General features: G+C 39.6%; 2 protein-coding genes across 3 annotated transcripts; one reads left to right on the top strand and one right to left on the bottom strand.

The window, feature by feature from the left end:
• Positions 1-8: 8 nt before the first annotated feature.
• rcvrn2 (recoverin 2) lies at positions 9-8,234 on the bottom strand. Of its 2 annotated transcripts, none has more exons than XM_069142573.1 (4): positions 7,844-8,234; positions 3,066-3,267; positions 996-1,107; positions 9-497 (listed from the first exon to the last, which is right to left on the bottom strand). In XM_069142573.1, the coding sequence occupies exons 1-4, from the start codon at positions 7,981-7,983 to the stop codon at positions 370-372; spliced, it is 582 nt and encodes a 193-aa protein (XP_068998674.1). In that variant the 5' UTR covers positions 7,984-8,234; the 3' UTR covers positions 9-369. The 2 variants fall into 2 exon arrangements, with proteins under 2 accessions (XP_068998674.1, XP_068998673.1); XM_069142572.1 differs by having other exon boundaries at positions 3,066-3,628; positions 7,844-7,931.
• A 1,601-nt stretch (positions 8,235-9,835) lies between these two features.
• LOC138194118 (C-Jun-amino-terminal kinase-interacting protein 4) lies at positions 9,836-22,007 on the top strand. Its single transcript, XM_069142580.1, has 28 exons — positions 9,836-9,933; positions 11,292-11,655; positions 11,783-11,977; positions 12,105-12,225; positions 12,472-12,542; positions 12,646-12,710; positions 13,419-13,491; positions 13,586-13,755; positions 13,843-14,096; positions 14,612-14,669; positions 14,865-15,017; positions 15,150-15,192; positions 15,337-15,464; positions 15,652-15,705; positions 16,478-16,618; positions 17,716-17,848; positions 18,126-18,209; positions 18,295-18,342; positions 18,486-18,627; positions 18,797-18,839; positions 18,975-19,055; positions 19,315-19,382; positions 19,521-19,669; positions 19,765-19,936; positions 20,212-20,325; positions 20,413-20,511; positions 20,653-20,742; positions 20,874-22,007. Exons 2-28 carry the CDS (start codon positions 11,557-11,559, stop codon positions 20,990-20,992), a joined length of 2,967 nt encoding a protein of 988 aa, XP_068998681.1. The 5' UTR covers positions 9,836-9,933; positions 11,292-11,556; the 3' UTR covers positions 20,993-22,007.
• The last annotated feature ends 75 nt before the right edge of the window (positions 22,008-22,082 follow it).

Genomic DNA, 22,082 nt, shown 5'->3' on the forward strand with positions numbered 1-22,082 from the left:
GAGAAAACCTTTAATTTATTGTACAGTGAATAAAGTACAACACTTGAGAGCTACAACCTCAATTAAGACATTTAAACTTATGTAAAAAAAAAAAAAGCTATCATTTTAGGTATTGTACTTTTTAAATTTTGATTAACAATTTCTCTAGAGACAAAATATTATTTAAACCAGAACAGTATACCATAAAATGCTTCTGTCTGATATAAATTCATTGACAAAGATTAAAACGAAATGACGTAAATGAAAAACTTTTGCAAAGTTAGTTGCAACCAAGACACTGCAGCGATGAGTATGTACACTGTGGATTCAGGAGGAGGGAGGAGAAAGCATCTCACGCTTAAACATAGGTTTTACAAGAAAGGACATAGTTTAACAAAAGCCAGAAGGAGAGGGGATAAATAGGAATGACTGCTGTTTCATTGGTTCATAGTGGATAAGACACATTGCATTCTCATTTTCAATTAGTCCTTTGATGAACTCTCCTTCCGCCAGTCGCTCTGTGAGGAGAAAAAGAGTAAGAAAAGTTAAAGTAAAGAGAAAAGACTGTGGGGTAAACACAAGGTTGAATAATGACTGTATCTTATCTAAGAAATCCAGTCTTATCTCCTGTGTGTGTGTGTGTGTGTGTGTGTGTGTGTGTGTGTGTGTGTGTGTGTGTGTGTGTGTGTGTGTGTGTGTGTGAGAGAGAGATAGTGAGTGACAGCATGCAAAGCTAGTGTTACTTAAGGTTTCATAGCCAGGGGTTGGTGCAAGCATAACAAAGCTTGCATGACACAAGTAATGCTGTAACAAGGGATATGTGCCCACAGGTGGATTTATTGCTTGTATCATTGTTAAGCCAAACAGCTCATTGTAAAATCTAATCTTCTTTACAGAGAGTCAGAACATCTGCTGAAGAAAGGTAGTGAGAGCTTCCACAGATTTGTTCCACTCTCAAACGTAGTGCACAATACATGGCGGGGCCAAAATGTATATGTACAAGTGATGCCTCTTACCATTGTCTTTCTTTTCAAAGTAAGCCCACAGCTTGTTGGCTCTCTTCTCGGGTGTGTTCTCATCCTCTGGTAGCTTGCTCTGGTCCTCCTTGGGGATCAGCTTAAATATGGCCTGAGAGGGGGTTGGGTGATAACGCTGCAACATTTTTCTCACATAAATGTAGTGGACATCAACACAGCACATAAAATGTGTAGAAGCCATGAAGTATTTAACCTATGGGACCAATGAGTAAGCTCACTGCCTTCTTAAGTTAAGTAGTATCTTGTCCGCATGTGGGTTATCGAGCTTCAGGTGCAGAACAACCTGACACTAAGAGAAAAGCTACAAGGCTGCACTTTTTCTTTTAAACTATTTTTTGTCCAGATTGCTGTCATTAGTCACTGTACGCTTAGCAGTTATGCTGGATACAACAAAATCAAGCAGCCTACAATTAAATCAACAATCAGCAATACTCACGATCCTTCGACTAAATGGAGCTGCAAGAGTAGTCCTGGACAGAGGTATATTTCAGAGGTAGTTGATCTGCAGTGGGCCACTTAAAATCCAGCAGATTGTAAATGACTGTGCACTTTAGGTTCAGGCCTTTAAGTGTGTGTCCCACTTAGAGAGGAAGCACTCATCTCCCACATTTAAGACACCTAGATTAACATGGATTAGTGCCAAGACTCAGGCCACAGGCCAAACACCAAGATGTCATCTCTTTTCTCCGTGGACTCTCCCTCCATCTTGCCCTTCTGATCTTGTGGTCTGTATAGTTCAGACTGGGAGCTTGTAAAGAACAAGATTGTGAGGTTGTAGTCTGTTATAAGTATAAAACAAAGCAGTGTCAAGCAGCTGCTTACCCTCAAAGAATGTAGACTTGAATCTGTTTATACTCTATTTACTAGTCAGTGTAGTATACTATATGGCTGGAATAGTTTTTGGATATTTCTGCCTTCATTACTTGTGTTTCCTACCTTACACCCACATCCAGAACATACCAGATTTGTCAATAATGGTCTATAAATTGGGGGATAGTTATTATGCATATAGCAGATCTGCCTTTTCCAACCTCTACCTTTACAATCTTGTTGTAGGCTGTTGAACTACCATGAAGGCTTTGAAATTCAGCTATTTTATGCAGTGGTTGTAAACATGACACTCATGGACTAAAGCCAGTTGGCCAGGAATAAATCCCATTACAATGCCAGCTGGATTCTTGGCTGATCTGTCTAAACCTCTTACAATTCTATATGATTTGTCTTGAAACAGAACATAAAAAACTTTACAAACTCTATGAGACTGAACTTTGATGACATGAAAACAATGGCTGGTATTTATTAGAGTACAGTATGGAGTCCAAATAGACAACCTATTGAGTAATAGACAGTAAACGTGACAGCCTCATGAGTGAAACAAGCATGGACGATGTGTATTCTCTCTGTTGGCGGTGAAATTTAAGAGTAGCTTTGTTTAAGAGTTAGACTACCTTTATTGTTTGAGATCTAATCACAGAGATTATCAAAGGGTTTAGGCTCAAATAGACTAGCTAATTGATCTGGCAATTAGAACTGAGACCTTCATACCATGAGAGGGATGGCCAATTTCCAACTAAGAGCACCACACCTTTGGTGGCCCTAATAGGAGATGGACATAATAAAAGGTAAACCTGATAATATGATACAGCAACACCTGATCTAGAAATTTCAGCAAAATGTAACCTTATAAATTTCTAAATCTGGTATTAATGCAAGGCTGTTATGTTGGATTACATCATGTAGGTTAATCTGTGTTATATATTCCTTCCCCTATATCTTAAAACCTTTACCTGAGGAACATGAACAAGAGAATGGTTTGGACTCCATTTACAGAGGAAATCATTACTTCTAAGGAAAACATTTTCTGTCTCAGCACACGAGTTAACAACACACAAGTGAAATATGTTTTATGCTTTACTCATCAACCATCTCAGGTAGATTTTCAGATAATATTAAAAATCTAGAATCTTTTTGTGACAGTTGAATTATGATTAGTGTCCCTCATCTTCTCATCAGTATCACTGTTGCTCTAAACACATGAATCACTCTCACCTGGCAGAGCTCTGTCACTTCTGTCTTGTTGATGTATCCGTTCTTGTCCACGTCAAACAGGGAGAATGCCCATTCCAGTTTTTGGGTCGTCTTTCCAGTAGAAGTCATGTGCAGCGCAATGATGTACTCCTTGAAGTCCAAAGTGCCATCATCGTTGGTGTCAAAGGAGCGGAACACATGTCGTGCGTAGCTCTTGGCATCACTGTCGGGGAAGAAGCGGGTGTAGATCTGCTCAAACTCCTCTGGTGTAATGCGTCCTGTTGGACACTGCTTCTGAAAGTTCTCATACCACTGGCTGATTTCATTCTCAGTAAATTTGGTGGTGAGCTTCAGGTCCTCTAGGATCTCCTTTGACATTGCGCTACTAGTTGTATTTCCCATTGTAGTTGCTTTCAGTGTCTTAGTAATGAGTCACTTCTGACAAACTCCCTGGACAGTATTTGCCACGTGAGTTCTTCTGAGGCTTTCTCCTCCTGTGCCAAATGACTCTCTTGTTTGTCCTAAATATGTTCCTGACCACCAGGTACACTTTTTCTTCTTGATGTTCAAAGCCAAACAGAACCCTGAGTAAAATAAATATAATTTAGGAATATGATCAAATTAATTCTAGTAACAACTCAGCAAACAATATTGTCAAGAAGATCAGAAATGTACACATTGCCTGTGTGTCGTGCAGGCAGACGATGCCTGGAGAATTGAGTGTCTGTCTCGAGAGTAAGACAGTGAGAGAAAAGGAGGGCAGGGGGAAACACTCCTAGAGGAGATGACTGGGTTAATTCTGTTAATGCGGGATTTAAGGTGGATGAGTGTTTGACTAAAGTGAACCCCTGGATATTAATTTTCTCTATTGGCTCTGTAAGTCTATAAGGATCTATAGGGTATGATAGTGTTGAGTTGTTTCCTCATCAAATTATTTGCAAACTGTAAGAATTCTGAGTTAATCTTTTTGCTATTGTATCCAAGTTAATAGTCTTAATAGCTTAATATTAATGAATCAACATAAGTTTAATGCATCTCACTGGAAATACTTGCCCCTTCATAAAATTGAGAAGCATCTGACTGCCATAAAATCAGAAAAACTTCAACTTTAGTTTGGTAAACTGGCAAGTGGATTGGGTTCTGCAAAATTCAGGAAACACAGCCTCAGGTGTGTCTTCAAAAATAGCTTTAAGATCTCCATGTTTTCTATTTCAGTGGTGGCCTTTCAACGGATTTAGTTGACCACTGACATCTAATTCCAGACTACCATCTGTCCAGGCAGGTTAACTCCCTCTCCCCACTTACCTTTACCTCCAATCCCCCCCCCCCCTCCCTCACATCATCATCATCACTGCTGGCCTTCTCTGTGCATGACCTTCTTCCTGTCCTACATGAGCCATGATATTGCCCTCCGTCAACTGTCTTTAAATGTTTAAACGTGATCTCCCATTTTCTTATTCTCTAAAATTATGATTTGTTGAATGGATGCCAATTAGTATTGTAATGCTTTTAAGGATTTACAGACGGAATAATCCCACATATGCACACTAAACACTTCACTCTCACTTGCAATGATCCAAAAGTTTCTCTACCTGTCCCATGTAACTGAGTTCCAGTAAATTTCTCTGCCTACATTTCCATATTCATTTCAACATCTGAGGAGTCATTGTAATTATCAGCACTTCAAACTTATTTCATGCCGCTTCGGTTGGCGCATTTACGTCATTACTCTGTTGTCTTTGTGTCTGCTTTGATTAGACTAAAAGTGTTATTTTGATTGTCTTAATTATTGTTTCAGATTGACGTAGTATGGCGGTAAGGGGTTTAACTTCATGTGTTACATATTTATACGAGAAAAAAATTGTGTTAACAGCAGAGATGAAAGTATAGCAACCTGTACTTCTTATATGTACACTGTATAATAATGATTCATTTATCTTTTTTTTTTAAATTGTAGAAGGATATTTTTTGCTCCAATAATATGCTTACCGAACCCATCTATTGGATTACTCAGGCCCCGCCCACCCAATCCAACACTTAGCCAATTACCATCATCTTTATCCTGTGAGCGCCATGACCAAAAGAATTACCCCCTCCTCTTCACAAAACAATCCCTGACATCTGACCTGTACCCTCGAGATAGAGCAAGCGAGGATTTGTTGCTACTTTTGAAATGCCTACCAGTGGAGAGCGGGTAGACATGTGTGAAATGGATGTCTGGCATCTTAACACAGTCTGGACTCTGATAGTGTGACAGATTTATTAAAGGAATTCGAATAATAGCACTGCTTTGCAACATTGAAGATAATATGTATTTCTTTCGCAGGCAGTAATGGACAATAAACAATGCAGGTGAAAGTTTATCCAATCACATAGGTCAACACATCTAAAAATATCCACAATTAGGTCAATGGCAACAGCCTAGTTGGCTGGACAGCATTATACCGTCTTAATGAATTGTATCAAGCTTCCCTTGTGTCACCGTATCAACCTGTGAAACAGACACACTGACAAATTGCCAGTGCAGCACACTCAGAGTGCCAACACAGAGGGTCAGGCCAGGTCATTAGAGCCTGAGCACCCATGGTGCGAAAAGCCCTATTGTTATCCAAGGAATTATTTTTCTTTCCAGTCCTTGTTCTTACAAATGAATTGCCTTTTTGTAGGCTTTATCATAGTCAAAAACTCATGAACGTTAGTACACAATGGCGGAAAATTTCTTATTTTAGTGGAGTCGTGAGTGGGCGTGGCCAAATGGCTCGCTAGCGCCCCTTAAACAGATGCCCCGGCGGCTACATTTACCTACATGCACGAGATTCGGTGGACATGTGTATCACACCAAGACGTACAAAAAAGTCCCAACGCACCATTATGTCAACTCAACAGGAGGTCTGCCATTTTGAAATTAGTTGCCACTTTTGGCGATTCACACACGTTGTCATGTCAAGACACCTGTATGGTAATATTCGCTCATAGTCGTAGCGCCCCCTGCTGGAGACAGGAAACGAGACAAAAATTGCAACTTTAAGTTTAAGTTTAAGTTTACGGTGCGCGTCGGTGAACCGGCGGTTCGGGGCCGCCGGCTCTCCGACGTGCAGCGCACGAGGGACCGCATATCAATGCGTGCAGTTTGAATTTATTATTCCTTTTACTTGGAAAGTGATTTCTGGAACAAGGAATTTGTCTGCAATCAAAGTTTCTTCACTTTTAATTTGTGTGTAATTGCTAGGGGTTACTAAAGGAAATCATTTTGAAAACAGACAGGTCCAAGAGAATATTCCCCAATCATATTTCAAAACAGTCACAGAGTCAGTATACATCTCAAATTTTAAGCACAAGAGCATGAGGAAGCAATTTGCACCTTTCGTCACTACTAGTGACAAAAGAAATGGGAAAGCTAAACAGAACAATATTTGAAAAACAAAGAGAGAAATCCACTTGCTGCCCAAACAATGCCAACTCAAATCTTAAGACTGAAAGCAAGAGGAAAGGAGGAAGGGAGTTGTTTCCAGATGAATATCTGGTAATGGGTCATAATGACGCTTAATGACAGACGAGAGCTTCCTACTGAACACAAGGAAAGAGAGGAACAAACAAACTATGGCCGATCTTGATGATTGTGTCCACCATTTTGTGAGGCCTCCCGTTGGTGATATATTTGAGAAAAGCACTTGGGCTCCTGCTCCCATTTCTGCTCCCACTATCCAGAGAGAAAGTCAGCAGCAGCTTCAGGCTCTCATTCATAGAGTTGTAAATTGAAAAGAGTCGCATTAATGACGTTATATGACCTCCACTCAACACCAATTCCACTGACATCTAAGCTCCTGATTCAACACTGAGGTAAGCAAAGCTTTTTATGGAGAATACAACTATTTTCTTAGAAATTACAAATATTATCATAGTGTTGATTTATCTGAATTTCAAGCGAAACGTCTTTCATATTCTGTTCTATCCAAAAAGTAAAAACACTAAGGTTTGTGTGAGGGATTGTTGCACTTAGTTAGAAAAAAGCTGTCTTTGTTGTGTTTAGTGGGAGAGGCCAAAGAAAAGATTTTATCTGCAATTGTATCTAAAATCGAATTAAAAAGTTTTTGTTTGGGGGTATTTTTCCATTTAAAATACCAATCTGCATGAAGCTTAATCTATGTCAGCCCACCAGTGGGTCAGTCATTACAAAGGCATGCTGTGTAGTCAAAAAAATTCACACATACCCGATTATAAATTGTAATGTTGTGAAGATCCCAAAGTTTTAATCAATATTGAATGTATATCAGGCTGTTTTTTCAGAAAATGTGTTTAAAATGATGTGCAAGACATAGAAAAAATGTACATGTGATGGAAATGTGTAGCCATAAAATTAAATGGAGTATGAGCTTTGAATAGTTTACTAATGGAAGTATCTATTCGTCTGCTTAAACAGGTAAATTAGCTTCAAAGAAGAGCTGGAACAAACCGATGAAAATTACACACAGTGTAAAAAAAATATGCAACTATATACACTCAGTGTCAGGCAGTGTGGGATAATATGATTTTTCCAACCCTGAAGTTCTTTAAGTGGAAATAAAACTGGAAAAGTGGATGCAAAGTGTTTTTTAATCAGCACTACGTGTCATGTTATAGGAGAAAGAAAGAAAGAAAGAAAGAAGAAGAAGAAGCTGCACGTAAAATCACTCCTGGCCTTTCTACCAAGTAATAAAAACCAACCATGACTACCAAGATGGAAACCCTTGATCCTTCCACTTTAACGGATGTCACCTCCTCCGTCACCTTCGACCCTAAATCTGAGACAGTGACCTTACCGGAGGGAGTGGTCTCCGTGGCGGGCATCACTGTGGTGACTGGGGGCGTGGAACTGTCTTGTGGATCCTGTATGCTGGCCTTCGGATTTTGGGGAACTCTCATCGGCATCAGCTGCGTAGCTGTGGGGCTGTGGGACCATCTTAACCAGTTGGAAGGAGGAACCTTCCACTTGTTAGGACTGGGATTCGTGATTCTGACCATCAGTTTTGTGGTGGTGGCAGGCGTGGTGACGTTTAACCTCCTGACAAAGAAAAAGAGAGAAATAACTCGAGAGGAGAGAGAGGATGGAAAAGAAGTTCTTGTAGAGAGTGGGCGGGTGATAAAAAAAGTCACTGTGTAAAGGAGATTAGTGACAGAATATAAAATAAACTGATTAAAAATCTGCACAGAACTTGGGACAGATGTCTCTGTAAATAACATACAGGCAGGAAATCTCATTCCTGCTGACCTGTTCTGCTCCGATTTTTTTTCAATACAAGTTTACTCCATGTCAGTCACACTATACTTCTTTTATCTTGCAAACTAGATTATCTCGATATGCAACTCCTCTTTTTGACTGAAAAATATCATGTACCCTCCTGTATTCTATAAATTTGCAAGTCTTTGTTTTGCAATTCTTGTGGCATTTTCCTCAAGTAGTCAACCTTTAAAGAAAAACATTGTGCTTTTTACTGCACATGTTTAGTGTATCAACAACTATAATTACCCTGTTGGTCAAAGTTATGCGCACGAAACATATGAGCAGCTTATATAGTTACGATTTTCTTCATTGTAAAACAATAAAACCATGTCTGGTGATAGGCTACTTCTGTACTTCTACATAACTAAAACTAGAAATACTATTAAACAGTACATCCACTACTTCCTGTGGGTAAAGAAAAAGTATTATATTTAATTCTCACTGATAGAAATGTAACATGTAACAGACCATAGACTGTATATATAATGGACATATACATACCTCAGACTCCGTTAGCACCATATTGATTGAACTAGTCCAATATCACAGATTACAAATACTTATAGACTTAACTAACGGAACTGTTAGAGCTGATGATCCAGCATGGGCATCCACAGTTTATCAATATTTACTTGTAAACAAATCAGACAAAATGGTGGATCTAACAGTGTCAGTTAAACTGCAACTGCCATGGAACTGTGTCAGTAAATGTTGTCGCTATAGCAACGGAATGAAACAACAGCTAAAGGCCAAAGCAAACGGAAAAAACGACCTTTTAATCAGTTTCAATTAAGATGCGGGTGATGTGAAATGTTTCAGAAAAAAACAGGACAGGCTTTTGTATCTTAAAGAGCTACAGTGCAAGTCAAAACAGAAACCAGGAGAGGAAAGAGAGGACAGAGATGGGTTAGTAACTCCATCTGCTGGAAGAAAAACGAACCTTATTCATCCTGTGGTATTCCCGGTCTCGATTTACAGTAAACGTTGTTTTCCCGATTTTTCCAAGCACACTTCTTATGTAAAAAAAAAAAAAAAAAAGACTGAAGCGTCTGCACAAATGTTTCTAATAAACACTTGGCTCACTCGGGGTTTTTTTTGTGTGTGTTTTGACTGAACTTCATACCTGAATAACTTTTTTTTTTTTTTTCCCAGCACCGTTCACAATGCAAACATTGTTGACCGGTTTACCCGCAAAGTGATTAGCACAGCGTGTATCATGTAAACGGACTTGATTATTCTCAGGTATGTGCGGTATTTCGACAGGTATCGGACTGAGACGCGCTTTACTCAGGTCACCTGACAGCCTGCAGCAAGCTTCTGGGTCACGTGTCATCGTTCAAGTTTCAGGAAACCTCTTCTTCTTCTTCTTTTTTTTTCTTTTTTTTGCCACCTCTGAAATAAACGTTTATGTCCCGCCTCTTCTTCCTGCCCATTTGTTAAAAACCAACGAGAGCAGCGCTCTGATTGGCCAGACCGAAGACGTGTCCGCGCACGTCGAAGTCAAGCAACACCCCCCATCTTTAAACTCGTTTTTGTGTGTAATTGATATCGTCCCCGAAGAAAAGTCGGCTGGGGTTTCAGTATTTTGGCGGCAGTAAAATGAAAGTTACCAAGAAGTGAGCCGTTCAGGTGAGTTGGGTCAATGGCAACCGAACAGCGTGCCGACGCGACTTATTTTTTTTAATTTTTAGGCCAAGTTACAACTTTGTAAACTTGCTGCCAACGATCTCTCAAGGTGTCCACTGTCAAGTCACGTTACTTATTTATACAGCATGCCAATTCAAGTGTGTCCTTTTCAACCGTGCGTGTCTTCTTTAGCTAACAATGAATGGTAATTTGGCTGATTATTGACGTATATAACATGTCGCTCCTGTAAGCTGTCATGTTTGTGCGCCTAAATGTAGTATTTTGAATTTCTGTGTGTTGTTTGTTGCCGCTGTTTACAACGCATGCAAGCGCTCTTAGTTTCGTCTCCCTGTGCTACACATTACATAACCCTTATTTGAGATACAAATATACTTAACAGAAAGTTTCACTGTCTCTTTAATATATAGGCGAAATGTCAACGATACTTTAAAGTACATTAGCATGATTTTAAAGTGAAAGAATATTGTAAGAATCATAACTTCCCTTTCAGAAGACGTCCTGTCAAATATGTGGCTACTGATAATTAACACTGCAACTTTATTCTTATTTTAACTATCAATTAACCTGCTTTGTATTTGTTTTGATTAATCGATTAATAATTTTGTCTATAAAATATAAAGATAAACTGAAGAATTCATCCTCAAATTAAGAGGCCATTTAACACAAATGATCAATAGAATAAAATGAAGATGCGATGACATTTTATATCCAAAAAGCCAAAGGTCAGTTTCACTGGGACATCATAAAGTTCTTCAAAAACACATCTCTGGCCATTATTTAACACCAGGAAAAGAAGGGCAGATTGACACCGCATTTCACAGTTGAAATTGAATTGGTGAGACTAATCTTGGGTATCCACCTTTTTAAACTGGTGATTATAATGATCTTCTGTGTTGTGGTTTAAATTGTGTGTGAAGTGTCCAGGTTTAAGAATTTGTAGCTTCTTTGTAGCAACATCAATATTTTATGCATTCTTTACTGTCGGAATCCGATTAGTTGATGAAAGTCCTTTAAAGTCTTCAGTTCATATAATATGTATGTCTGGGCAGACATGGATGCAAACTAACTTGACTGGTTGGTGAAGGCAGTAATTCAATGTTTTTGTTGTTGTTGTTGTTTTTAGCTTGCTGCTAAACAAACTATGTTAGTCACAGATTATCATTGCAGAAAACCACATGACCATGTCCAATCAATTATAAGGTTATGGTATTTAGTTGTGAAAAATTAAAGAGTTCAGTGTTGCACAAAGCAGTTACTGTCCCTTCTCAGTTAAACTTGGACTCGGCGTGAAAGACATATCATTATGCGTGTTTATATTTTCTTCCTCTTTTCTTTTTCAGAATGGACTCTAAAACACCTCCAGACATCAGATAAATTTAATAGAACAGAAACAGCTATTTGAGTGCAGTCTAAGAGGATGCTGCGCTTGTCAAGTACAAGTGGATCATAAAACCATGGATGATGGGCTGAACTAGTTGTGTTAGTTAGCGAAGAAGTGTAGTCACATAAATTGCTCACAGATTTGGGAACCGATTTACTTTTGGTGTTGAGTCGGTGCAACCGTTTAACATAACGGTTCATGTATTGAATCTAAATCATCAAATAATGGAGTACAGTGAGAGAGTGCTGTGTGGGTCAGGGGAGGTGGAGCTGGACCCCAACACTGTGAGTGAAGAGGCAGGGAAATTGTATTCAGAACTACAGGTAAGGCATTTTCACTTTGTATATCACTACTGTTCCCACTCAAATAACATCCATGTTGATCTGGATGAAAATGTTATTTACATGTAGAATCATACATCTGATTTATCACTGCTTCACCCTATCACAGACTGTTATTGAGACCCATGGTGAAAGTGTGGTGGAGTCGCTGGTGCCCATATTTGTGTGGATCCTGGAGGGGCTGGCCAGCTGCAAGGCCCAGCTGAGAGACAGAGAGGAGGAGGCGGAGAGGGAGAAAGACGACCAAAAGGAGCTGCTGGAGAGATACCAAGCAGAGAAAACGCTGAGGAAAGAAAGTCAAGAGGTGAGGAATGATACAGCATCAAGCGTTGATGTAATGCGGTATATCATAATTTATAGAATAACAAAAACTGTACAGGTGGGCGTTCTCGACTGTGCTCAGAGCTGCTGAATCATTTTGTTTTCTTTAGAGGTATCTGGAATTGGATGACCAAACTGAACAGGAGAGGAGAGCAATGAGGGGGAGGGAAAAAGAGCGGGAACGTCGGGAGAGAGCTCTCGAGAAGAAAGCAAGAGAACAGGCTGATCAGTGTAAGTGTTTGAATATTAAGTCTAGAAAATGGCCAACTCGCCACATATTTCAAACGCCATCATTTATTTTCATCAGTCTTTTTCCTCTTTGAATATATTTTGTCTCTTTTCTGTATATCATGAATAGGGGCTGAAGAACAGACGTTTTCTGTGGTGCTAAATCAGATGTCTAGACTGTGTCCTGTTTGTTTTAATATTGAAAGTGATTCTCACAATTAAAGGTGCATGTGTTACGTTTCCCTGCAGTGGTGGCCTTGGAGGAGCAGAAGGCAATTCTGAGTAGAGAACTGAGCACACTGAGACATGCTCACAACAAGGTCAGATACGTCTGGTTAGCCTAACCGCAGTTGTCACCACACAGGCTCTTATTAATCACCCTGTTCAATATTTGTCTGCTTTCTTACATGTTATGTCTTGTAGTTGACTCACACATATCGGGAACTTGTGGAAAAGAGGAAGGATTCTGAAAGGGATTCTCCGTTAAGGTTGTTCTCAACACTCTTTTATCCAAAACTCATTTTCTATTCTGCATATAGTGTCTCACACAAGTATCCCACAACAGCAGCTCTATTGTGAACTATATGCAGGCTGTCAACATTAAATGTCAACATTAAACCTCACATTTACATGATACCAGGCGTTTCTGGCAGGAGTGAAGCAGTATCTCTGTTTAGGGACATAAGGCAGTTTATTGTCATTGTAAAAAATACAACAAAATTGAGTTGGCAATCAATCAGTTCAGCAGCAATGAACAAGGTAAAAGAGAGAGAGAGAGAGTGTGTGTGTGTGTGTGTGCGTGTGCGTGTGTGTGCGGTGGGAGGGGAAGGAGGCTTTACCTTAAAGGGAATTTAGTACAATATATAGAGGGACACGGGTTATGTAACATAAAATGGCCTTTTGAGACTATTTTGCAAATGTAAATTAGGTTTAGCTTTTCATCTACATTTACTAGGAAATTTGACATGTGTTATTGTTGTTTAAATAAAACATTTATCGACAGGATTAGCTCATTAACCCGACAGCTATAATTTTTTCATCATTTTTGTTGGTATTTAGTTGCAATTTTCAAATTAAGCAGCCAAGTCAAAATGTTAAAAGAACATTGCACAAAATGTAATAAAGGAACGTAAATTGATGCTGTTTATTGAGATTCAGATTTCTCTTTACTATTCAACCCTGCGTGTTGCATTTAGGAATCACCTGCGTCCCAAGAATGCTGACTTTTCATCCTCCCAAGTCCTGTCAGAATCCAGTGTTAATGAAAAGGTAAACAGATCTGCATCATATTTCTCAAAACATCAACACAAGCTTTTGGCAAAGTTTAAGCTGCTGTTTCTTCCTTGTTTTTTTTTCTCCGCAGATGATTCAAAGACCACATTCAAACTCTGGTCCCCCCTGTTTGGAAGATCTAGAATCCAGAGAAGAAAAATTCATTGACATTGCTGTGAAGCCCATGGTGCAACAGTTTGTCAATGACATCATAAGCTCCACTCCCGAGCTGGCACAATTTCATGGCTGTATAAATGCAAGGTAATAATCTCAAACCATAAAGTGACATTTGCAGGGGAAGTTTGTGAATAAACGAATCCTTTTTTTAATTTTTACCATCACCTACAGCACCCCAGTTAGACCAAACACCGAAGAGCCACTGAAGAACGAGTTAGAGACCAACTTGAAGGACGAGATGAGGGAGGTGGGAGATTGCGAGGGAGAAGAGGAAAAGGGGAAAGTGATGAAGAAATTAGAAGAGGAAGTGGAGGAAGATGATATTATGGAGTGGGAACTCCGCAACACTGACTCTGTGTTCTCTGAACTGTCAGAGCTGAGTCGGGATTATGTGGAGAGTGTAGACCAAGGGGTCAGTGTCAGAGGTAAATGCACATTTATTGACCTTTCATACAAACTTGAGCTGAACCACAATTTGATTAACACTGTCAAAACCCAAACTAGAATCAGCCATTGCAGACAAATGCACAGTTACTTGATTAAAGCTCACATAATGATAATTATGCTTTAATCAAATAACTGCATTTTTTTCTGACAGCAGAAACAAACAAATCTGGTAAACACAAAACCATTTTGAGTTATAAGGCTGCTAACACAAAGTGATCACAGACGGTGGAGGTGACACAAGGTTGGTTTCTAAAAATAATTGGGCAGTGGTGGCAAACTATTTATACCCTGCTAACATGAAGTACAAGTACATCAGTGAAAAGGCTCGTTCCTTCCGGTTTCATCAAGTTTTACTTCCATTTTACTATTTTGCACAATTTTATGTTGTCATTTCTTCTTGGATTCAGAATAAATAAAGTTGTTAGTTCGAAAAACCTTCATTTCGAAGTTCTCTGTGTGCGTTCAAAGCTTTTGAATTCATTTCTGTGTTTAGGAAGCTCAGACCAGTTTGATGAGATTCTTTCTCAGTATGAGGAACTGAAAGTCACCCAGTGAGTCCTATGTTTAATTTCTCTAACCGTTATGTCTATATTGTATTATGACTGTAAAGAGTTTTCTTTCCAAACACATAGGTTTCTTGCTTCAGTAGAAATAAATGCTACGAGAAGATATTACAGTTGCTAATTTAATGAAATGACTGTAGACTTTTTTCATAATCCTACGTTTTTTCTGTTTCTCTTTCTCAGTGAATTAGTCGAAGCTGCCCGTAAGGCTTTAATATCTCGAGTCGTAGAGCTGACTGATGACCGTTCAGCTCTCAAACTGGAATTGACCACTCTTCAGGAAACGGTCTCTCGACAAGAAGGGCGGATGAAGGAGAAGGAGGAGGAAACTAAGAGGTGTACAGGATCGTTCGTGATGTTTCATTCTAAAAATAATCAGTTCATTCTTTGACCTGTTCTAATTATTGGATTTGTTTTTGTTATTATAATATAGCAACTTTTGTTCTCTACATCTGCTGTATTTCATAGACTTAGGAAAGAACTGGAAGCGTACCAATCAGCGGATCCAGACGTAAGCTATGATCTACTCCATTCTAAAGATGTAGTCCAACAACAGTACTGCTGTGCTGAAGGTTTTTTTAGAATTCACTATCTGCTCAGTGTAAATTATACAACTATGTGAAACTTCATTAACAGAATCAATTTTCCCATTTAGGCCTCTCTACCCACATCCATGCGTCACTTCTCTCGTTCTGAGATGGCTCGCGTAGTCATGGAGAAGAACCAGTACAAGCAGCGGCTGTTTGAGCTGCAGGAGGCAGTTAGACACAGTCAGACACTCAGGTAACTTTACCCCTCAATCAACCTACTGTAGCTATGTCATGTCTTTTTTATTAAGATCTAAAGTTTTGTTTTTTCTCTCTGTGTTTTCTAAGAGAGAGTTTACAGTTTGGTGTAAATGTGTAGCATTTGTGTTTCAATTAAAAATTTTGCCCTTCAACCTCATTTAGTTATTTTACTGTTTCCACAGAGCAACAAAGGGGGATAGGTTTACAGAGGAAAGAAGGTCAAGTGTTTGGAGAAAGTAAGTGTTTTTCTTATCTGTCATCTCACTGTCTTATCTAAATAAAAAAAAAAATAAAAAAAAAAAGGACCTTTGGTGTCAGACTACACACTCATCCTCTTGCTACTTTTGCTCTTGAAATTAAGGCTCTTATAAAACAGAATTAGGTGGAGCTTCGATCCCAAAAACAGCAGAGTAGACCTGGTCACCATGCCTGTTCTGCTGTCTGCCAGACGATGAGGCAAGCAGTAAAGCTGCCTCTTAATGAAATACTATAATTATTGATTGGCTACTTTAGATCAGGCCCATAATAAAACAATGAAATATAGAAAAAAATATGCTGTTTAAAAAAAAAACGAGAGAGAGAGAAAATATAATTTTGCATGATATCCTAATACCAATATGTATTGTTATCGACATTGTCTTGACCTTTGTTTGATGTAGTCAAGAGACATATTAAAATATCCATTACAAAACCAGTGGAAATGTTCTTCTCTGTACAGCACTAAATTTAAATAGTCAACTATTTAGAGTTACATAAGAGTGAAAATACTGGTCATTTAGATTGCTGAACCTTGTCAGTGTGTAAACACAATGTCACCTAAGAATACCTGAGAGGGAACAATCATTTGAAGCGATACTGTCAGTTATAGCCACTCAGCAATAGATGGAGAAAAAATAGAGGCTGAAATAAACAAGCAGTAATTGCATGTTTGGTGATATGCTGTAGTTAGATGGTGTGAAAACTGTTTAAAATATTGGTTAATGTTTTGTTTTTTTCTTTTGATTAAAGATTCAACCGCTTGTTTGGTCTTTCCAAGGAACCATTAGTCCAACCTCCTACTTCTGCATTTGCCCTGCCAACTTCCTCATCACTCACTCGATCTCCTCTGGGATCTCTACAACTACCACCGATCAGTCGAACTCAGGCAGAGTAAGCGACTGCTTCCTACCATGTTACTCTTGCATATGCTTTTCTCCATTCGTATGCAAAGGTCTGGGCAAGTCACAGATTTTTATTTTCTAAGAAAAAAAAAAAGAAGATGCAACCCCTGCAAACAGGCATTCAAAATGATTCTTTCACTTCAAATCTTAGGGGAGGTTTTTATCATGCTAGGCAAGACAGCCTAAAAATATCTCTGAACTTGGAAGTGATCTGCCAGGAAGACTGGGTGATAACCAAGCTTGCAAACTTGCAAAGTATGATATCTGTCAAAAGCCGGGGTCAGTATACACGGATATAGTAGAGTGCTCCAACTTTTACTTTGTTTGTATTTATTCATCATTTAAAAGTATTGTATAAGAGTAATTTAAAAAGTTCAGAGACTGTTCCTGGGGTGCATAAATGGAGCGCAGCACAGTAATGTTTTATCAGCATCAGCAACAGTGTTACACAAGTTTTTATGACCACTGGTATGTGTGCTACTGCAACTTCACCATGGACTTGGGCAAAGAGCACAGATAAAATTTTGTGTCAAACTCAGGAAATCTGTAACAGAGTCCCTTAAAGTGTCTCTGAAAACCTACTTCAATGGAACAACGTGCCATGCGAGGTGACATTCTGGTTTAAAGACTGTTCAAAACCGTGATGGGTTTATCAGGTCAGGAGCGCCGGCAGGAGTTTTTTTTTTTTTTTTTTTTAACATTAGCCAGGTTGTGCACCATGAATTCGTCCCCTAGGGTCAGACTGTGAACACCGACTCCTGTTGTGAGGTTCTGACAACACGCTAGTTTCTTGCCCTTAATCACAAAAACTTTGATGTGCGTTCTCTGCTCAAGTTACAGGCCTATGATGAAATTGCAAATGCAAAGGTACCAGTGGTCACAAAAAGCCATTTAACACAGGTGCTGATGTTGATCAAACGACGTAACTTAACAAAAGTTTTAGCTCCCCCCTTCTCCATGTGCATTACAGTCCTGTTTGTGCGCAACAGAAACGGTCTTCAAACTTTTTGATGGACCCTCACAAGTCAGTAAAATATGTACCATATTTAGTGTCCGGGTAATAAACAACAAAAGCTTTTTCTCTAGATCTGCTTCTCCTGCTGCTCTCTCACCTCGTGTCAGGAGGAGGGAAATCTACAGAGAAATTCGCTCCCAAATTTGGGAAACTCTGGGAAAGAGGCAGATTCATGGCTGGAGCACGCCACCGGCAAACACACAGGTAGTAAAACCACATGCACTGGTTCAAATAAACAGCGGCATTTGATTGAGAATAAAAAAAGAGTACATGAAAACGAAAAAGACTAAACGAACTTTCCATTGCTTGTAATGTGAGTCTGCATAATGCTTACTTCTTAGTATGGTTAATTTAGTTGAACCAAACCAAGGAAAAAAGTCTGCCTTCCATTTATTCTGCTATTACTATAACACAAAAAGCATTTTCACAATCTAGTGCAACATACAAACAACATCGTGGTGATGAAATGTCATTATTGTAGGACTCCCAACCTGTACCAGAACCTAAAGATGTGCCTGTTCTAGTGCAGCTCAGACTGTTGGATCATAGAGACTCTACTGCAAAGGTAAATTCTTATTAACCCAAATGACTTCACATTAAACTCACCTTACGTTACATTCCACCTGTGGTGGTTATTCTTTTCTCTTCAGCTGAACTATGCAGTCGCAGTCCCACCCGAGATCTCGGGAGAGGCCACAGTAAGTCTGTCATTATCCTTGTTGAATACCAACTGCAGTCATACTCTTCATTATTACCACCCAATCATGACTAACACTGCCTGGGTACAACTTGTTTCATGCCTCTCATCTTTCCACACTCCATATCCGTCCTTCTCTGCCAGTGTTCTGTGTGGGTAGTTTCTGGCCCTGCCTCCTGCAGTGACATTACAGTGATCGATCCAGCACGGTCCAACACAGTACTGGATCAGTTCAGCCTCCCTCCCACAGCTCCTGCCCTCTGCATCTGTGCTGTGCCTCCCATAGGTCAGTTCCGGCACACTGGGCTGCAGCAGTGGCCTACAGATGACTTGTCCAATGTATTCTGAACTTGTATTATCCCTTAATACCACGCTGTTTTACTGGAAACACTCGGAAACAACACAGCTTACTCAGCGTTTCCTTTGACTTAATCTCTCCGGTTTTGTCCTGTCAGGTAACACTGCAGGAACTGTGTGGATTGGAACTCAGGAAGGAAGGTAGTGCCAGCTGAATAAGCAGCTCACTTCAGTAAATAACATTTAAAGGAATTCAGAGACTTGTTGGCCAACACTTTGTCACAGACGCTCTCTCTCTTTCTCCCTGTACCTTCTCTCTTTGTCTCTCTCTTACAGTATACTGATACACTCGGCCTCTGCTGGCCGGAGGCAGTGTCTGCAATCTGTGTCTCTCTCAGAGGGCGTTCATTCGCTCACGTGAGTTCTGTCTGCACTGCGTTTTATATCTTTTTCATTTGCGTATCACTGTTTAATATTCCCTGTCATAATGCTGTATTATCTCTATGTCTTTTGACGGCGCCGCGCTAGTGGCAGCCTGTTGCAGCAGCTCCCCCCTGAGAGCCCCCCTGCTGCAGCGAAGAAATTTCCCCTCGGGGATTAATAAAGTGAAATAAAATAAATAAATAAATAAAAAAGAAGTAAAAATGATGTACTTTGTGTTTACTCAATCTCGCAGGTATTCCCAGAGTCAGGTCGTAGCTGGTTTAGGTGATGGGACTTTGGCCTTTTTCTCACACCATTCAGGTAATGAATATATGTTTTTTTTTCTCTTTAAAAATTACATCTGACTGTCTCAGCTAATCAAACTTCACATTTAGCTTGACTCACATAACTGATATTTTGTGACATAATTAGTAAAGTAATGAGTGCTGTGATCAACAGGTGACTGGGATCTGCATTCTCCTTCTGTGATGCCTGTGGGATCAAAACCTCTGCAGCCCATTCGCTGTTGCCTCGCAAAAGGTGGCCGTTTGTGGGTGGGATACTGGAACAAAGTCCACGTGGTTGAAATAGACAGCAAGAAGGTGGAGGTGAGAACCAGAGGAGGTACCTTTGACTCAAGATTTGAGTCTCATGATTACCCTGTCCTTGAACTCACCATCATTATTCTTATCTTATTTTACAGCAAATATTCTCCGTGTCAGAGCGCAGTGAGCAGCAGGTGCGTTTCCTGTGTGCTGGTGGAAGTGGTGTTTGGACGTCCTGCCGACTTGACCTGATCCTCCGGCTGTTTGATTGGTCCACAGGACGGCCGCTACAGGAAGTCGATTGCACTGCTTTGGTCACTAAAACACTAGGTGCTCAAACTGCAGTTTGTTTCTGTTATTACAAATCAGTTTCTTATGTAAATAATAAATGTACCTGTCCACTATGCCGAGGTAACTTTACTTACAAAAGATAAAAACCTGTTATTATTAGAGCCAGGAGAAATAAGTCTCACTGAACTACATTTAACCCTTAGTGCCTTGTTCCATGTGAATTCGAATTTTATTTACTTTTAAAAATTCATTTTTTTGATGACCACTTTGAGTTTAAATCACTGCTCAGCTAACATGTTTTCTTCTCCCTTTAGGCCAACCTTTCCTGACACTATCACCGCTCCAGATCACCTCTCTCACCGTCATCTCTGGGCGTCTGTGGGTGGGCACAGGAGGGGGTGCCATTTTTTCCATCCCCTTGTCCATAAGTACGTTTTGTTTAGATTGAGAACTGAATTTTATGTTGACAGATATGTGCTCCATCTCGGACTAACTATATTAATAACCGTCTCCAGCTTCTGAGGCCGTTTCCATCCCGTATTCCTCTACTGCATTGGCCCAGCTGTGCTACCATGGACACAGACAAGCTGTCAGATTCATTATTGCTGCACCTGGTAAAAATTTAATAGCCATTACTTAAACATGCAAAACAGTTTCAATAACTTCCCAACAGAGAGAGATTTAGAGATTTCCTTCAGACTGCACTTCCATGCTGTTTGTTTTTTAGTGACTTTGTAATCATCTTTGCCTCACAGGGTGTTTGATCACCTCTCCTGGCAGCAGCCATGTCACTACCTCTCAGCTCATCCTCAGTGGAGGAGAGGGCCACATCAATTTCCGAATTGGTGAGCTGAAGAAAAATGCCATTGAAATTTGTCTTGTGTATTGGATCAGCTCTGTACTAAATGTGAACTGATTTACAGTGTAGTGTGTTACAGTCTGCTTAAATGCTTAACGGAGTCATCTACTCTTGCAGGAGATGATGCAACTGACGAATCAACTGAGGTGTCCCAGGCCACACCACAACGATCTGAACGCAGTCACATGATCATCTGGCAGAACGCCACACCCTCTGTGCCCAGTCCTGCACTCTGACATTGTTCACTGGAAAGTTTTGTGCTTGAAGAATGAGATCAAGGTGGACTAGGCATATACTGGACAGAAACAAAGCTCAGGAGAGCATTGGAAATGGTGCTCTCAGTGAACCAGCATCTCAATGTCGCAGCAATACGAGTGTTCTTTTAAAAATGTCTGATCTATGCTATTTCAAACTTGTTTACCTTGTACATTTTGTACAGCTGTCGTTTGACTGGATTATTCTAATGGATGATGAGGCCTTCCTGTGTGCTTTCATCTGATTTGATATCAATGCTGTATAACTGATCATTAATTCAGCAACCTGGTTGTTAAAAGAGCCTTTTTACCTTTGTACCAACTATGCATTAATTTTCACTGACATACAGCGGTCTAAAGCTTTTTCTGTTGCTCGGTGAAGAACAAACATGCATCATAAAGGATAACTCCATAATGTGGCTGCTCTTGAAGCTGCAGTGTACATACTTTGTTGTTAACTGTGAACTGGAAACAGGTTGTGGTCTTCTCTCAGCGCAAAGACAATCAGACACTTTATTATCCACTGATGCTGCCTTGAGATTGGTAATACCTTCTTTTGTGATGTGTATTTTTTCTTTATTGAGTACGAGTTTTAACTTCTGGCCCTCCACATTGCATGTGGTGTAATTATAAACTGATGCACATTATAAATGTGTCGGTATATGTCTGATATCCCATCTCTCAAATTAACATGTTCAATAGCTGTCGTAAAAATTATTTATTCTCTCAATCAGTTATTTGCTTGATGTCCTCCATTGAATGTCATGAAATGCAATACTGTCTTAATTTGTTTGATGTTTTTCATCTGATTACAGTTTCTTTTATAAAATAAGGGAAATTCTTTCACGTGTCCTTTGCAGTATTTATGTGCAGTCACAGGTTTGTGCATACATGTTGATGTCTTTACGGCCTCTTATTTCTCTTGGAAAAACTTGAGTATAGCTTCTACTTCAATCTTGTGCATATGAATACTGTCATTAAAATTCCTTTATGTCAATGTTGTGACTGTTGCTACTGACATAATCTGGTGTAACAAAATCAAAAGATGAACAAATAGCTACTGCTTTCCAGT

The sequence above is a fragment of the Embiotoca jacksoni genome, unplaced genomic scaffold, assembly GCF_022577435.1.
Source record: "Embiotoca jacksoni isolate LCO1_2020_lvr unplaced genomic scaffold, fEmbJac1.0.p SCAF_11, whole genome shotgun sequence".
NCBI classification, from domain to species: Eukaryota; Metazoa; Chordata; class Actinopteri; family Embiotocidae; genus Embiotoca; species Embiotoca jacksoni.

Excerpts from the sequence above, each read along its gene's own strand:
- LOC138194118 (XM_069142580.1), top strand. The coding sequence starts at position 11,557 with ATGGAGTACAGTGAGAGAGTGCTGTGTGGGTCAGGGGAGGTGGAGCTG. Across the intron at positions 12,543-12,645 it reads TGAGACATGCTCACAACAAG|TTGACTCACACATATCGGGA; the intron begins GTCAGATACGTC and ends TATGTCTTGTAG. Across the intron at positions 19,056-19,314 it reads GAGGGCGTTCATTCGCTCAC|GTATTCCCAGAGTCAGGTCG; the intron begins GTGAGTTCTGTC and ends TCAATCTCGCAG.
- rcvrn2 (XM_069142572.1), bottom strand. The coding sequence starts at position 3,446 with ATGGGAAATACAACTAGTAGCGCAATGTCAAAGGAGATCCTAGAGGAC. Across the intron at positions 1,108-3,065 it reads AAGTGACAGAGCTCTGCCAG|GCCATATTTAAGCTGATCCC; the intron begins GTGAGAGTGATT and ends ACCCCCTCTCAG. Across the intron at positions 498-995 it reads CTTTGAAAAGAAAGACAATG|AGCGACTGGCGGAAGGAGAG; the intron begins GTAAGAGGCATC and ends TTCTCCTCACAG.